The sequence below is a fragment of the Gymnoscopelus braueri genome, assembly GCF_963280865.1.
Source record: "Gymnoscopelus braueri genome assembly, chromosome: 19".
NCBI lineage: Eukaryota > Metazoa > Chordata > Actinopteri > Myctophiformes > Myctophidae > Gymnoscopelus > Gymnoscopelus braueri.
This window is the reverse complement of record NC_137621.1, coordinates 5,293,829-5,312,039: the sequence shown is the minus strand read 5'-3', so window position 1 is coordinate 5,312,039 and position 18,211 is coordinate 5,293,829. Positions and strand designations below refer to the sequence as shown.

The 18,211-nt window shown below is 38.7% G+C and overlaps 1 protein-coding gene across 1 annotated transcript in view; it reads right to left on the bottom strand.

The window, feature by feature from the left end:
• The window catches only part of LOC308074168 (GTPase IMAP family member 8-like), a gene marked incomplete at both ends in the record, with an annotated part of 708,175 nt that overhangs the window by 637,316 nt on the left and 52,648 nt on the right, over positions 1–18,211 (bottom strand). The window contains 4 exons of the mRNA XM_080413500.1: positions 8,047–8,079; positions 8,217–8,249; positions 8,366–8,401; positions 16,250–16,843. Of these exons, the coding sequence (XP_080269626.1) occupies positions 8,047–8,079; positions 8,217–8,249; positions 8,366–8,401; positions 16,250–16,843 (696 nt within the window). The remainder of the gene's footprint in view (positions 1–8,046; positions 8,080–8,216; positions 8,250–8,365; positions 8,402–16,249; positions 16,844–18,211) is intronic.

Below are 18,211 nucleotides of genomic sequence, written 5' to 3'. Positions count from 1 at the left end.
GACTGACAGTAAGACACTCGTTAAGGACAGCTTAATCACTGATTTGCAGACGTGTGTGTGTGTGTGTGTGTGTGTGTGTGTGTGTGTGTGTGTGTGTGTGTGTGTGTGTGTGTGTGTGTGTGTGTGTGTGTGTGTGTGTGTGTGTGTGTGTGTGTGTGTGTGTGTGTGTGTCATTAAATGTTTGGATGAATTGAGTACAAAGGACCCCAATGGAAACAAGCCATAGGCTTCTTGGGTTTAAAATCCTCTTACAGACCATGTATTGAACTGTACTTTCCAGTGCTTTTGTTCTGCAAACTGTTAATAAAGTATTCAATCAATCAGTCAAGACGTAAGGTCCTTACACACCGGGGCGATTTTTTCCATGCGAATAATACGTTTTTTTTTTAAACCTTATAAAGTCAATGCAAGCTTCCACACCAGTTTCGCGGAGCGAAAAAAGCGTCTTTTAATTATTCGGAACGAGTCCGAATTGTGCGTATATTCGCATATTCGCCGGTGTGTAACCGCCTTAACAGTTTGACAATTTTCCTGTACCTAGGAAAATGGATATTTATTTATAAAATATCCAATGCCTCGCAATGGGGCGTTATGAGCTGTTTGGGAACAGTTGACAATGGTTATGTAAAGCTTTTCATCAGCTCACATGAATGTGTGTTCTTAAATTTGTGTTAGACGTCTGGGAAGTTGAGAGCAGCTTGGTTTCAGGATTACACAGTAAACACCTAAACACATAGGATTTAGGCCTCGTATCTGTTAAAAGCATATATTTGTCCAGATACGGCTTATTATTATTTTTGACTTCCTGGACGTCATCTTCATCACTGGAAACATCTGCGGCAGCGAATCCCTCTGCCATTGTTCAAGTTTTCTCACCTCCTCGTCTGCTAGTCGTGTCACTTCCATAGAGTTATAACATATCTAGAGGGCGGACTGCTCACTTCAGGTGGTCTGTGTTTAGATTTTTCATCATGGTTTGGAGCGGCATGACCCGCCGTATCCTGCCTCTGATTGGCCTACCCGTAATGTGTTGCCCTCTAACCTTACCAATCGTGAGTCGTCAAATCATATAATCCAACCAATCATCCTGGATTTTCTCCGGGGAGTTTTTTTTTTTCTCACACATTTTTATTTAGCAGTCAATTTAATACGTGTATCATTTGTTGAATGCTACATCAACTGCTTGGGTCTAAAAATAGCTACACTACAGAAAACGCTACTTGGTTCAAGTTAAAGTAGCTAGCTACTGCCCAACACTGATGGCAGCCCAACACAATAGGAAGTTCAAGCTAAAGTCACCAACCGTCCCTTGAAACTGTTAGGATTCCATTTCCATTTCCCAATGGAAACAAGACCACAAGGACTTTTTTTGGACGGACCTTTTAGACAAAGTATTATAAATGTAATTGTGCTGTTTACATTTTTTGCCTAATAAAATATTCAATCAATCAAGGAATCTTCCTTTATTTGTAAACTAAATAAAGTTAAAGCAGACATTCTAGAAAGCTCTAATAAACATTAACTGTTACCGTTACTGTATATCATATAAAGTCTATTCACATAAACCCACAACATTACAAGAGCTTGGAAAGGCCTTTTTATGTGTAACACACATTTCAACAACAAGGTAATTCAGTGTGTTTTACAGAACATCAAGCAAAGAAACACATTATTAAAGGACATTATGATATAATAAAAGTATCCAGTGCAGAAGAGAGTTAAAACACCTCAATCAAAGGCAGCATCAAACTAGCCTTGCGTGGCCAGACTATATCACTGCATGGACATGAGTCTGGTGCTTCTATGAGGACGTTTTATTTCCAAGGGGCGGGATCAAAAGAATGGCTCTGGACGCAATTGATTAGACCCAGGGCCGTAGGAGACGGGGGGGACTCGTCCCCCGCGGGCCGCGGAGCGGCCTCGCGTGGGCCGCGAACCGGTATTTGGGCCGCGAGGCCACGGGGAAAAAGAGGAGGAAAAAAAAGCCAGGACCCCGCGGCCGCTGCCTGGAAGGGAGGGCTGCTGGCTGCTGCTGTGAGCTACTGTGAGTTGCTGTGAGCTGCTTGAAGGTGGAAGAGCGGCACAATCACATTTATTAAGAGTTATAAAAAGAAATAACCGCAAATAACCACCCAAAACTTGGAAATATCCGCCCAGAACCGCAAAAAAATCGCGCGCGCGCGCACTCGACTTCGTGGGCCGGTACAAATATGTCCCCCCCAACTGGGAATAGCTTCCGACGGCGCTGATTAGACCTACAACCAGCTACCAATTACAGTCTCCCATATTTTAATACTGGTCCCTGATTGGTCACCCCAGACTTCGGGAGCAGGAAATGGATTCACAACGGAGCGGGACCAGACCCAAATCACAGAGGGCATTTTTTCTTTTTGCACTGGCAGATTGGTCTGGTCCCAGGCTAGCATCAAACAGAAAGGTTTTTATCTGTGATTTAGAATAACTAGGAGTGTCAGCAGAACCTACAGTTTTCTGGCAGTTTGTTCCAGATATGTGAAGCATAAAAACTAAATGCTGCTTCTCTACGTTTAGCTGTGATTCTAGGGACAAAAAGCAGATCTTTAGATGACCTGAGAGCTCTGGATGGTTCATGATATCATACATGTGTCATGTGTTTAGGCCTCAAAACTTTATAAACCAACAGTAGTATTTTGAAATAGATTCTGCAGTGATATGCTTCACTTCCAGGGAAAGAAACACAAAGTAAATCATATAAGATACAAATAAACACATTAAGAACAACAACAGCATCAGATCACTGCATCACATCATTTACTGTTTAAAAACGGAAGAATAAAAGATCTACAAAACAAAAACAAACTCCCTGAGTTTCATGGTGTCAAACAGAGTGAATCCATGAAGAGAATCATCATGAACAATGATCTGTGTTCCTGATTCTAAGAGTGTAGGGCAGTGGTTCTCAAAGTGGGGTCCAGGGACCCTCGGGGGGTCCCTGAGGGGGTTCCAAATGGACCCTTATGGGAGTAACTCTGAGGACTCCCCTGAGCAAGCAGGCAGGCTCTATTGGCTCAGTGGTTAAAATAAAATAAAATAATAATCTGCACTTGTGCAGGAAACCATGGTTCAAATCCCTGATAAGACATTAAGGTTACATTATAGGAGCTTTTACAATATTTTCATTTTACATATCATTCAAATGCTTTACTTCACTGTGGATTTGTTCCCATGTCTGTGTTCTTACAGGCTTATAACAGTGTTGTCTGTATCTCCCATGGTCTATTGACCCTTCTCTGTTCTCCCCTCATCCCTGAAACTAGCTGCATAAGTGTGAAAGCTCTGGAAACATCATTGTTTCAACAGGGTTAGCATGTCAGGCTAAGCTGTAGGGCATGCTAGGCTAATCTGTAAGTGAGAGCTTCAGCTGCAGCTCTTCACTAAGGTTAGGATCCAGCTGATCGATCATGTCAATCATGAATGAACTCGCCTTGTTTCCTTTTTTCCGCACCATGTCGATAACGTTCCGCGCTCTGTCTCGTGTGAGCTTTTCCCCCATGGCGGTATCCATTTCTTCATCAGTGATGACATTCTTATCCAGAAGATCGTCCAATAGCTCGTTCAGGATGGGTTTTGAGATTCTTTGAACTAACACCCTCCTCACAGACTTCAGCTTGTCCTCTGCTCCTTTGATGTCCTGGGTCAGATGTTGCTGAGTTGCAGAAGCACCTTGAAGTGGGATTTGTTTTTATCATTAGTGTTGTATTTAAATAATGACCAAGAAAATATATTAAAGTGGAATGATACTTTGGTAGAGGTTTGGGTTGTAAATATTAATAATGAAAAGCATTTTTATAGCGCTTTTCTACCCAAGTACTCAAAGAGCTTTGCAATGGTTCATTCATTCACACATTGGTAGGTGAAGCGGAGAACAGTCGACCCCAGTGTCCTCACTTCCCACATTCACACACCAATGGTGGCAAGCTAGCGCCGACCGACTCATAGGAGAAAATGTAGGGCTCAGTGTCTTGCCCAAGGACACTTCGACAGTAACTCTGGGGAAGCCCGGGATCGAACTGGGAACCTCACGATTCCCATCCGGCCGCTCTACCGGCCATTCTACCCCTGAGCCTGGTTGTATAGTCACATTGTCATAATGGAACTAGTCCAACTGGTGAGATATCTCTCAACTCTGATGCTCTGTTGATTAGAAATTGATCATCTAAAAATAGTCTCCTCATTGACTTACATTGCACAGTGAAACAGCTCTCAAAGTCACTCTTTTATAGTACATACATTAATTCAAAGAAGGCTGATTCTGCCAATACATAACATCACAAAAACAAGTACTGCCTTTGTTTTTGTTTTTTAAAAAAATGTCAAATTCCTGTTGATTTTACTATTTGAAGATACAGATCCAGATACAGAACCGTGGATTATTCCGGGTCTTCTTCCTAATGCGAATAGTTAAATTAATGTGAAGTGAATTTTCTTCTTTACACAAATCCATACTGGGTGTTGTGATGTTATATATTGGCAGAATCTGCCAACATATATATTGGCAGAATCAGCAACAGAGTAAAGGCGGCTACACAGTGGCGTACCCACCATAGAGGCAAGGCAGGCGGCCGCCTGCCCAACTAAAATCTCGCCTCCAGTAGAAAATAAAGTAAAAGACTGACTGAGAAACAGGCAGTGAAAAAAAATCCAAACAGAAAACTGGCCGTCGGGCCGTTAGCCCGCCAGACAGCCAATACACTATCCATTCAGCAGAGCGACCCTCGACTATAGTGATGCAAATGTATTCATGGGGTGCCAGGGGTGGGGGTCAGGGCCATCACCTGTACTCACCTGGCATAAAAGGGGCTCTGAGAGCAGCTTGAGCCATTCATTACTAAACTACAACATGAAGAGACCACCGCTGAAGAAGAGATTCATCCAGAGGACGCTACCTTTCACCACCGCTGCCAAGACCAGGACCGGTCCAGGCGGCGCCAGGACCAGCGCAATACATATATTGATTATACTTGCATATTGTTTTTATTAGCGTTTTTCAGTTTTGTAGTCAGTGTAGTGTTGTTGTTAACTTGGTTCCCCCGCGATTTTTCCCCGAGTCCCCGGGGGGGGGGGAGAAAAAAAATCTCGCCTGCCCTAAACGTAATTCCTGGGAACGCCACTGCGGCTACATGCTAGGATTTTACCTTTTAGGTGGAAACGGTTTCACTTAAAGTTCCTTTTGAAAATTGGCTAGGGTGACCTAGCCTGGTAAACCCTCCCTCCGGAAATCTCATTTCCATTTGATTTCAGGAGTGAGTCTGGCATGAACCGCCTTTCTGCAATATTGGCTGTGTACGCCAAACGGCCGAGCCTATCAGCGTCGTCGCTCATTGTTCTGTGATTGACAGCTTACGTTGGCCAATCAGGTGGCGAGTTCGAGTGAGCCCAAAACACGAACGGCAGCCATCTTTTTCTTGTCCGCTATATTCTCCGCTATTTTTTTACTTCAAAAAGCTCTCCAACTTCTATTTTGAGGCACGGAATTTACTTATAAGATATCGTTTGGATAGAATTTAGTTGTTTAACTTCATATATGTGGTCAATTAATCATGACAAAGCCTATTTAAAAATAAAAATTTAGAGAACCGGTAGGGGCGGGCAGTGACACCCATGTATCCGAATAAGGCAACCCATTTTGGGCACGGCCGTCTCAAAAGTCCCGTTGCGTCACATTACACTGGTGAACTGCTGATTGGCTGAAGGGGAAAAATTATCATTGGCTGAAGGGGTTGTCAGTCAATGGTATTACTCCCGCCCAACTCCAGCCCACAGCCAATATTGCAGAAAGGCGGATCAGGCCAGACTCACTACTGGAATCAAATAGAAATGAGATTTCCGGAGGGAGGGTTTACCAGGCTAAGGGTGACCTACTACTATTGGCTACGGTGAGTCCGTTTAGGATTGACATCCTTTTTCTTAGATTTCATAGATAGCTTGTTTGACAGCACTACCAGCAGTGTTGTGTAAATAAATGTGTTTTGTTTGTTTACACATTATATTTTCTATGAATATGTTGGATTCATGTTAATGTGTATTTTCAGACATTTAATCTGCTTCTAAGGTCTGCTCATTTTCCCCTCTACACCAAAACTCTTCACTGGAAATAGCCTATCTACAATCTACAGCTGATCTACAAGCTCAAAACGTGTCGCAGCGCGACACATTTTGAGCTTGTAGATTGGCTATTTATTGAGCTTGAGCTTAATAAATCGGCTATTACATTACATTACAGTCATTTAGCAGACGCTTTTATCCAAAGTGACTTACAATAAGTGCCTTCAACTTAGGGAGGGAACGAAACTACTAATCACCAGAAGTCTGAAGTGCATTCTCTTCTAAAACAAGCAACTAAGAGTATACCTAGCGCTAAGGTAAACGTGCAATATATCAGCTACCTACTTTCATAGACAGATGAGACAAAATAGGAAAATCAAATGAGCAAGAGCTAAAACAAATAAGTGTATTGAATAAACAAGATCCAATAAAACAAGAGTTTGTACAACTAGTTAACAACAAGTAGGCAAGGCAAATAGGAAGGCTATTTATTGAGCTTGCAGATCGGCTATTTATTGAGCTTGTAGATCAGCTATTTATTGAGCTTGTAGACCGGCTATTTATTGAGCTTGTAGATCGGCTATTTATTGAGCTTGTAGATCGGCTATTTATTGAGCTTGAGCTCAATAAATAGGCTATTTATTTTATCGGCTTGTAGATCGGCTATTTCCTGTGAATATTCCCCCACAGAATAGGGATGCTAGGGTTCAAATGGTTCATGTATAAAGCCGGGTTTCCGCTAGGAATTTTTTGGGCCGGCCACCATGGCCGGCAGGATTATATTTTACCGGCCAAAGAATACATTTACCGGCCATATTATAATTAACGTCACATGCGTGTTTGCACTGCATACATGCACCCATCTGATCATTACACCTTGTTACGTTAGAGCTGCGCTTCTTTCCACTTCATCACAGATGCAATCTGTTCCTGTTTTTATAGATGACTAAATTATATGATCTACTATATCATGCAGAGATGTCGCTTGCCAAAAATGAAATGAATAAAGTGGGCATGAGTGAACTGCTGCGCAACGAATACCAAAATGCCTAAACCTAACCTTATTCCTAATCTTAACCTCAGTAAAACTATGCCTAATCCTAAACCTATTTCTACCCTTATCCTCAGTAAAACAAATACAAGAATACAAGAACCGCTGGTCCGCCTGAAAAATGGGGGCGAGGGTGTTTTGGGGCGAGCTGCACCAGAGCCTTTCCCTGCGCGACACCGTCGCCCAACTTTCACCACTTTATCCATTGCAGACAGACAGTCACTGTGCTTGCATAATATCCACGACCCACACGTGTTTGGGTCCCTTTATCGACAATTGGGTCAGGCTTGGTTCCGATTCTATCAGTGACACCTCGGAAAATCCAGGTTCGAGCGAACACCCTAGCGAACACCCTACTCAGCGCTGATTAGGAGGAGACACAGCTGTGTCTCTCAGCTGTGTTGGGGCGTATCAAAAATAGCAGACATACAAGCTCACAACGTGGCGCGTTGCGACGTGCTGTGAGCTTGTAGCTCTGATATTTTCAACGCACGACACCATTGTACAACGAATAGGCTATTCTATAACTGCAGCGCGCAGCAGCAGCCGAGCAGGCTGTCGGAATTAAACCACACAGTCAGATCATGATAAAAACTTTAAATGATTATGATTTTAATGGTCGTAGTAAACTACTTTATCCAAATATTAATATTAACAATAGGCTTAAATGATAAAATAGCCTAATAACAGCATTTTCCCAACCGGCCACGGTGGCCGGTGGTGTTTATAATTACCGGCCAATTAAACATTTTACCGGTCAATGGCTGGTAAATACCGGCTAACGGAATCCCTGGTATAAAGTTCCTATCACACAAATATTTAGTGCCCCCCCCTGTGGTAACTCTGAGGACCCCCTCATTCATTCTTAATATGTGGGTGTCTACATAGATTCAACAGTAAACAACACTCACCTGGGACACATGAGGCTGTTCCTTTGGATTGTGCTGTAAGAAATAAAACCACATTCAAATTAAATTAAAATACTAACATGTGAGATAATATGGCCTAGACAACTTGGATTCACTGAGCAATCAATCATCTTTACAGTAGAGTCAGTCAACCGACTTTAAACAACACTCACCTGGGACAGATGCAGCCACGGCTTTGGGTTTTGCTGTAAGAAAAAAAATTGCATCGAAATGAAATTAAAATGTAATATGACCTAGACAACATGGATTCACTGAGCAATCAATCATCTTTACAATAGAGTCAACAGACTTTAAACAGTACCTGGGACAGGTGAGTTCTCCACAGCTTTGGGTTTTGCTGTAAGAAATAAAACCACATTCAAATGAAATTAAAATGCAAACATGTGTAATATGGCCTAAAGTTAGAAACAAACTGTTAAGTTGTTAAGTCAATTAATATGTCGTAATCGTAGCTAAATGCATTAATAAAGGATGTAATTTTCACCTGGTGAAAATGTAAAACATGTATAAAGTCCCGTTCACATATAGCCAAAGTGCAGGAAGTATTGTGGAAATTTTGAAAAGCGCCGCTGATCTTGTGTGGCAGAAGTTTTGTATACCAAGTAATTTTTCAGGAATGTACTCGTGGAATAAAATCTTCCCTGTAGTGAAAACGCCTAACGTAATGTTACCGGATAGCGTCCTGACGTTGAGCATTGATTTCAGCCAGAGAGAGACAGTCAGTCAGTCACTTTGGATAGAGCCAGCATGCTTAGATTAATGTGGTGCTTAATAGTGAGACGAGAGAGAGACAAAAACTGTTCAGTGATAAAATGCTTCAGAGCAATGTTGACAATGCTCTGAGGAAGGAGAAACTTATATGTGTTGCATGAAGAAGATGGCTTGTCCTGAGATGTAAGTTAAAGCTCTGTTTATAGGGAGCGGGGGTGAGAGAGAAAAGAGAAAGGCAGGCACACTGAATGAAAATGTAAAGTAGATTGTAAATATTGGTAGTTGCAGGTTGCTTTTTCTTTGTTGTGAGCTTGTAGATCAGCTATTTTCAAATAGCCGATGCATATAGGTTTCTGTACCCCATGTGGCCTATAATAGTCACTTATTTTGGGCTTGTTTTAATAGACCTGGTTGTTTATTTCTCACACAAAATCACACAGCTATCTTGTATGATGAATTAATGTAGCCGTTAAAACAAATAGAGCGATGTTGGCATTTCAAGATATGTGGTCTTGGACATGAGAATTTAGGCTAGAAACAGGAACTGGCAACTCCACCAGTTAACCCCTGCGTCCCCGTGATAATGATTGAGAGAGAGGAGGAAAAAAAATAATGAGACAACCAGTCGCTTATCCTCTGTTCTTTTGATGGATTAAAGTTACAATCTCACATGCTTACAGTCACCTCTCGCACAAGTTTAAAGTCCTAAACCGTTAAGAAAATAAACTAATGAAAACGGTGGCTTATCAGGCAATACCAGAACTTTTGCTGCCAAGGAGGGCATGTGAAAACAGCCTCTCACATTGCCATTCCAGCAAGTTATGATAATTATTTTGCTGGGAAAGTTCTGGCACTGTAGTGAAAACGTGGCTTAAGACCCTGTTTGGCTGGACTGCAGGGTGATGTATGTTATTATTTATGAATATACAGGTATCACTTAATAAGGCATTACTAAAATAACCTTATTAACATAAATTAACATGAAGTACATTGTCCTCTTTACAAAAAGCCGTACTGGGTTTTGTGATGTTACATATTGGCAGAATCTGATTTGTTTGCATCTGTCTATAAGCTAAAAGAGTGACTTTGAGAGCTCTTTCATTGTACAATGTAAGTCAGTGAGGAGACTATTTTTGGATGATCAATTTATAGCCTAATCAATGGAGCAACAGAGTAACAGTAAGATATCTTGTCAGTTGGACTAGTTCCATCATGACAACAAGGTATACAACTCAAACCTCTACCAAAGTGTCATTGTGTGATCGCTAAAGCGATCCCACTAATGTTATTGCCACTATTTATTATTGTGGGATCGCTAAAGCGATCACACTAATTGTGGGATCGCTAAAGCGATCACACTAATGTTATTGCCACTATTTATTATTATTCCCACCGTTTTTTGGCGGCTAACTAGTCCTTCATACTTTTAGCTACAAACTCCGTTCCAACTCTTCAACGTTCGGCCTACTTAGGACATGTCGGCTACCATTTGAATTTTTGAAATAATTTGTACTTTTAGAGAGATTTCACTTTTTACTGCAAAAAAAATCCCATTCATTTCAATGGGGAAATTCATACTTTTAGCTACAAACTCCGTTCCAACTCTATAACGTGCAACCGCATTAGACCCTAGAAACTGCCTATTAGACCATATAAACCGCCTATTAGACCCTAGCAATCACTGTTTTACCCTAAAAAACTACAAACCTTTCAAACCTTTAACACTTTTAAAACCTTTAGAACCATATACTTTTAAAACCTTTAGAACATTTAAAACCTTAAACCTTTCAAACCTTTCAAACCTTTCAAACCTTTCAAACCTTTAGAACCTTTCAAACCTTTAGAACCTTTCAAACCTTTCAAACCTTTCAAACCTTTCAAACCTTTAACACTGCTAACACTATCAATACTCAATACCAGCAACATTCTTAGCGATCCCACACTGTTTCTTCAGGTACAGTACTTTCTAGTGTTATTGCCACTATTTGTGGGATCGCTAAAGCGATCACACTAATGTTATTGCCACTATTTATTACATGTTCCCGCCGTTTTTTGATGGCTAACTAGTCCTTCATACTTTTAGCTACAAACTCCGTTCCAACTCTTCAACGTTCGGCCTACTCAGGACATATCGGCTACCATTTGAATTTTTGAAATCATTTGTACTTTTAGAGATATTTCACTTTTTACTTCTAAAAAACTCCCATTCATTTCAATGGAGAAATTCATACTTTTAGCTAGAAACTCCGTTCCAGCTCTATAACGTTCAGCCTACTTAGGACATATTGGCTACCATTAGAATTTTTGAAATAAGTTGTACTTTTAGAGATATTTCACTTTTTAAATAGTAAAAATACTTAAAAGTTGATACAAAGAGTAAAAATACTTAAAAGTTGTAAAAATTAGTAAAAGCTACTTTAAAGTAAATAAAGTGACTAAAAATACTTTAAAGTAAATACCTTGAGTAAAAATACTTAAGAGTACTTATATTGAGTAAAAATACTTAAAAGTACTCCAAATGAGTAAAAAATACTTAAAAGTTGAAAAAAATAGTAAAAATACTTAAAAGTTGATAAAAAGAGTAAGAATACTTAAAAGTTGTAAAAATTAGTAAAAAATACTTTAAAATAAATAAAGTGACTAAAAATAATTTAAAGTAAATACATTGAGTAACAATACTTAAGAGTACTTAAATTGAGTAAACATACCCAATTTAACCCAAAATAACAATACAAATACTTAAACACCTTTCAAACCTTTCACACCTTTCAAACCTTTCAAACCTTTAGAACCTTTCAAACCTTTAGAACCTTTACAACCTTTCAAACCTTTAGAACCTTTCAAACCTTTAGAACCTTTAGAACCTTTAGAACCTTTCAAACCTTTCAAACCTTTCAAACCTTTCAAACCCTTCAAACCCTTCAAACCTTTCAAACCTTTCAAACCTATAACACTACTAACACTATCAATACTCAATACCAGCAACATTCTTAGCGATCCCACACTGTTTCTTCAGGAACAGTACCTTCTAGTTATTATATACTTCCCCCCGTTTTTTGACGGCTAACTAGTCCTTCATACTTTTAGCTACAAACTCCATTCCAACTCTACAACGTTCGGCCTACTTAGGACATATCGGCTACCATTTGAATTTTTGAAATCATTTGTACTTTTAGAGATATTTCACTTTTTACTTCTAAAAAACTCCCATTCATTTCAATGGAGAAATTCATACTTTTAGCTAGAAACTCCGTTCCAACTCTATAACGTTCAGCCTACTTTGGACATATTGGCTACCATTAGAATTTTTTTAATCATTTGTACTTTTAGAGATATTTCACTTTTTAAATAGTAAAAAAACTTAAAAGTTGATAAAAAGAGTACAAATACTTAAAAGTTGTAAAAATTAGTAAAAGCTACTTTAAAGTAAATAAAGTGACTAAAAATACTTTAGAGTGAATACCTTGAGTAAAAATACTTAAGAGTACTTATATTGAGTAAAAATACTTAAAAGTACTCAAAATGAGTAAAAATACTTAAGAGTTAAAAAAAATAGTAAAAATACTTAAAAGTTGAAAAAAATAGTAAAAATACTTAAAAGTTGATAAAAAGAGTAAAAATACTTAAAAGTTGTAAAAATTTGTAAAAGCTACTTTAAAGTAAATAAAGTGACTAAAAATACTTTAAAGTAAATACCTTGAGTAAAAATATTTAAGAGTACTTATATTGAGTAAAAATACTTAAAAGTACTCAAAATGAGTAAAAATACTTAAAAGTTGAAAAATTTTGTAATAATACTTAAAAGTTGATAAAAAGAGTAAAAATACTTAAAAGTTGTAAAAATTAGTAAAAAATACTTTAAAGTAAATAAAGTGACTAAAAATAATTTAAAGTAAATACATTGAGTAACAATACTTAACTCATTCAGTGCCAATGACGTCGCAGACGTCACGTTTTTCATAAGCCCAGAGTGCCAATGACGTCTGAGACGTCATGAAAAAAAAAAAAAAAAAATCAAAAAAAAAAAAAAATCAAAAAATAATCTTTTTTTTTTTTTTTTTTTTTTTTTTGGAAAAAAAAGGTTCAGAACCCAAGATATGATGATTTGAAGATTTGCTGCTCCATTCACTTCTTGTTTAACTTGAAAACTGAAAAGGCTGTATCTCGGCTCCAAAGCACTTTTTTTTTACAATGTATTTTTGGCCTTGGCACAGGGGTGATATAGCCAGAAATATTTTTGGCACTTAATGAGTTAAGAGTACTTAAATTGAGTAAACATACCCAATTTAACCCAAAATAACAATACAAATACTTTAACACCTTTCGAACCTTTCAAACCTTTCAAACCTTTCAAACCTTTCAAACCTTTAGAACCTTTCAAACCTTTCAATCCTTCAAACCTTTAGAACCTTTAGAACCTTTAGAACCTTTAGAACCTTTAGAACCTTTAGAACCTTTCAGACCTTTCAAACCTTTAGAACCTTTAGAACCTTTCAAACTTTTAGAACCTTTCAAAGCTTTAGAACCTTTCGAACCTTTCAAACCTTTAGAACCTTTCAAACCTTTAGAACCTTTAGAACCTTTCAAACCTTTAGAACCTTTAGAACCTTTCAAACCTTTCAAACCTTTAGAACCTTTAAAACCTTTCAAACCTTTCAAACCTTTCAAACCTTTCAAACCTTTCAAACCCTTCAAAACCTTCAAACCTTTCAAACCTTTCAAACCTATAACACTACTAACACTATCAATACTCAATACCAGCAACATTCTTAGCGATCCCACACTGTTTCTTCAGGAACAGTACCTTCTAGTTGTACTTTAAGGTTTTACACACACACACACACACACACACACACACACACACACACACAAATTTGACAGAGCAACTTTCACTTGCAGTAATACCTGATCACGTACTGGAGTTGAGTACTTGGTTGCTACCAGTGGTGGAAAAAGTACTCAAATGTTTTACTTAAATAAAAGTATTAATACCGCAATGTAGAAATACTCTGTTACATGTAAATGTACTTAGTTACTTTACACCACTGGTTTCTGCGTCATGTGGCCTGAAGCTGTACTTTCCCAGTATTTATGATACACTATACAGTTCAAAGACAAATGTACTTTTGACTCACTGACATTTCTAGGAGGACAAAATGAACATTATGAATTTACCACTTAGGCCCTGTATCAAATATAGTGGACAAAAGCAGATCTACAAGCTCACAATAAGTTCACAATAAGTAAAAGTATCAATGTAGAAATACCCTGTTACAAGTAAAAGTCCGGAATTCAAAATTGACTTGAGTAAAAGTACAAAAGTATTGGTATCAAAATGTACTTAAAGTACAAAAAGTAAAAGTACTAAAATGTTAGAAAATAGCAGATCTATGTGAGCTTGTAGATCGGCTATTTTCAAATAGCCTAGGTATAAAATAGGGCTAAAGTGGTTACTGCATGTTTTATAATGTAATGATTCACATCTGCAAAGTAACTAGTAACTAAAGTTTTCAAATAATTGTAGTGGAGTAAAAGTACAATATTTGCCTCTGAGATGTAGTGGAGTAGAAGTAAAAGTATATAGACAATTAATAATACTCCAGTAAAGTAAAAGTACCTCAAAATTGTACTAAAGTACAGTACTTGAGTACAGTAAATGTACTCATTTACTTTACACCACTGCGAGTGCATTGCTGGTGCTCCGGCATCTGCCATCAAACCTCTGGAGCTTGTTCAGAAAGCTGCGGCTCGCCTGGTGTTCAACCGCCCCAAGTTCTCCCACACAACCATCCTTCTCCGCTCTCTACACTGGCTCCCCGTAGCGGCTCGCATCCAGTTCAAAACCCTGGTGCTAGCCTATAGGGCAGTGAAAGGAACAGCTCCTTCCTACCTCCGGGCTATGGTCGATGCCTACACCCCTGCCCGACCACTTCGGTCTGCCACCTCGGGGCGACTGATTGCCTCGTCACTCAAGGGTCCTTCTGGCCGATCCACACGGTCACGACTCTTTTCTGTTCTGGCCCCACAGTGGTGGAATGAACTTCCCACTGATGTTAGGACAGCAGAGTCACTGCCCATATTTCGCCGCAGGCTGAAAACTCACCTCTTCAGGAAACACTACCCTTCCTCTCTGCCTGACCTACTTGTTGTTAACTAGTTGTACGAACGCTTGTTTTCTATTGCTGTATTGTTTATTGGATTATTGGATTGTTTATTGGATCTTGTTTAGTCGATACACTTATTTGTTTTAGCTCATGCTCATTTGATTTAGCTATTTTGTCTCCTCTGTTTAAGGAAATAGGTAGCTGATATATTGCACTTTTACCTTAGCGCTAGGTATACTCTTGGTTGCTTGTTTTTGCAGAAAATGCACTAAAGACTTCTGGTGATTAGTAGTTTTCGTTCCCTACCTATGTTGAATACACTTATTGTAAGTCGCTTTGGATAAAAGCGTCTGCTAAATGACTGTAATGTAATGTAATGTAATGTAAAGTAAAAGTACCTCAAAATTGTACTAAAGTACAGTACTTGAGTACAGTAAATGTACTCATTTACTTTACACCACTGCGAGTGGTGAATACGAACGGGTAACGTTGATTTGATTACATAATATTTTCTGTGCTATATTATTACTATGTTCTCACACACCATGAAGGTAGAGTGAATGAAGTCACCGCCCACATACAGCATGGAACTATTAACCAATGGATGAACTGTCTATGAAACAGTGACATCACGGACTAATCCTTTAAGGACTAGTCAAGCTGAATGGTGAGCAGGGTATATAATGCACAGATATGTTAAATATTATACTTAAATATGATAGTTACACACACACACACACACACACACACACACACACACACACACACACACACACACACACACACACACACACACACGCTAGTTTTTGTCTCATTCCTGAGACAATCATTTGACGACCGTATGTATATCCGGTAGGAGACACAAAGAGTCTCCTTTGTGTCTCCTACCGGATACATTAGCCGGTAGGAGACACAAAGAGTCTCCTTTGTGTCTCCTACCGGATACATTACCCGGTAGGAGACAGTAATCAAATGATTGTCTCAGGAATGAGACAAACAAAAAAAGTCCATGAATTCAAGGCTTCATGGGGTGAGTAGTTGATAGAATTACTGAACTACTCCTTTAAGCCAAATGTCAAATATAGTGAAAATAGCAGATCTACAAGCTTACAAATCTGCTACTTTCACTATTTTTTACATGTTTTGAAGATTTCTGGGGTTTCTTTTGGGGGTAAATACAAATTTGACAGAGCAACTTTCACTTGTAGTGTAATATTTTACCAGGAGTATATTTACTTTGACTCAAGTATACTGCAGTTGAGTACTTTGTCCACTACTGGTTGCTACATCTTGTGGCCTGAATTTTAACCCATACAATCATTAGCATGTTAGCATTATGTTCAATAGAAGACAAACAGTTAAATACTCACTGTCAGGTGTTGCTGGACGTCCTGTTCCATAGTGTTCCATCTCCTCTATCTTCAACAACAGCTCTGTGATCTGAGTGTCATCACCCCTGTTCTTATTGTTGAAGAGATGGTATCTGTTCCCACACTTCTCTACAAGCCTCTGTAGGCACTCTACACTCTCAATGAACTGCTCAATGGATTTACCTCCTAGATGGTCTCCCTGTGTGAACAGTATCATAGTGTGACTCCACACTGTCTGACTGAGAAGCTGCACATGTTCCTCCATGTTTTTACACTCATCAGCTGTATATGAGATGCCTGCTCTTATAACCAGGAGGAGACCATTTGGTCCGGGCGGACACAGAGATGCACTAAGAGCTATCTGCTGTTTGATCAGCTCAGATGTTTCCTTTAGAGGGTCTACCTTCCACCATCCTGGAGTGTTGACCACAGTGACCTGTTGTCCTCCTACGTCTCCCTGTCTCTTCTCACACTGATCTGTTCTCTCTGAACTAAACTGCTCTGAACCCAGGATGGTGTTTCCTGATGAACTCTTCCCTGAAGCTATATTTCCCAGAAGTATAATTCTCATCTCTGACAGATGGAGGTCATCACCTGAAATATAAGAAAGAATACATTAAACATTTAAGACCTGGAACTCATGTGTGTCACGTTTTGATTTGAGCTAAAAAGCATTATTTTACACTTTGGCTATTCAAAAATAGCAGATCTACAAGCTCATAGCGCGGCACCGAGTGCCGCGCTATGAGCTTGTAGATCTGCTATTTTTGAAAAATCGTGAAAATATGTGCAAATCTTTGAATATGTATTGTTTTCAAGCAAACATTTTTAACTCAAATCTGTGCTTCTGGGGGGTCCCTGGAACAACATATTTTGAGATGGGGGTCTGAGGCCAAATACATATCATTTTTGGGGTCTTTGACATGAAAAGGTTTGAGAACCACTGATATAGAAACATACGCTTTTTCAGAATATTGTTGGGATTTAGAAGAGATTTGTAGAATCGGCTTCAGGTCTTAATGGGTTAAATGTGTGTGTGTGTGTGTGTGTGTGTGTGTGTGTGTGTGTGTGTGTGTGTGTGTGTGTGTGTGTACTGTAACAAAGTACATTTACTGAGTAGAGTACTGTACTTAAGTAAAACAATATAATTGTATCTTAACTTGAGTATTAACATGCTTTGGATACTTATGAATTTCCCTCCACTACATTTCAAAGACAAATATTGTACTTTTGACTTTTATTGTACTTTGTACATTTAATGTAAGTCAATGAGGAGCATATTTTGAATTATCAATTTCTAATCAATGGAGCAATTATTTTTGATTTCTGGTCCACCTTTGGAGTTACATATAATGGCAAGTTAACTACACAACCCTAACCTCTAACAAAGTGGTCTTGCCCTTTAAGTAAAAGTATCAATACTGCATTGTAGAAGTACTCTGTTACAAGTAAAAGTCCGGAATTCAGCATTTACTCGAGTAAAAGTACAAAAGTATTGGTATCCAAATGTACTTAAAGTTCCAAAAGTAAAAGTACTAAAATGTTTGAAAAAAGCTGATCTACAAGCTCACAACGGGTCGCAATGGGACGCATTAAGAGCTTGTAGATCTGCTATTTTCAAATAGCCTATGTATAAAATAGGGTTAAAGTGGTTAATTTATGTTTTATGATGTAATAATTTATATGTGCAAAGTAACTAAAGTTTCCAAATAATTGTAGTGGAGTAAAAGTACAATATTTGCCTCTGAGATGTAGTGGAGTAGAAGTAAAAGTATAGACAATTGGAAATACTCCAGTAAAGTAAAACATACCTCAAAATGTACTTAAGTACAGTACTTTAGTAAATGTACTTAGTTACTTTACACCACTGCCTACCCGAGACTCCACCGATCATCACATTATTGTCTCAGGAATGAGACAAAAACTACAACATCTCCATGAACTCAAGGCTTCATGGGGTGT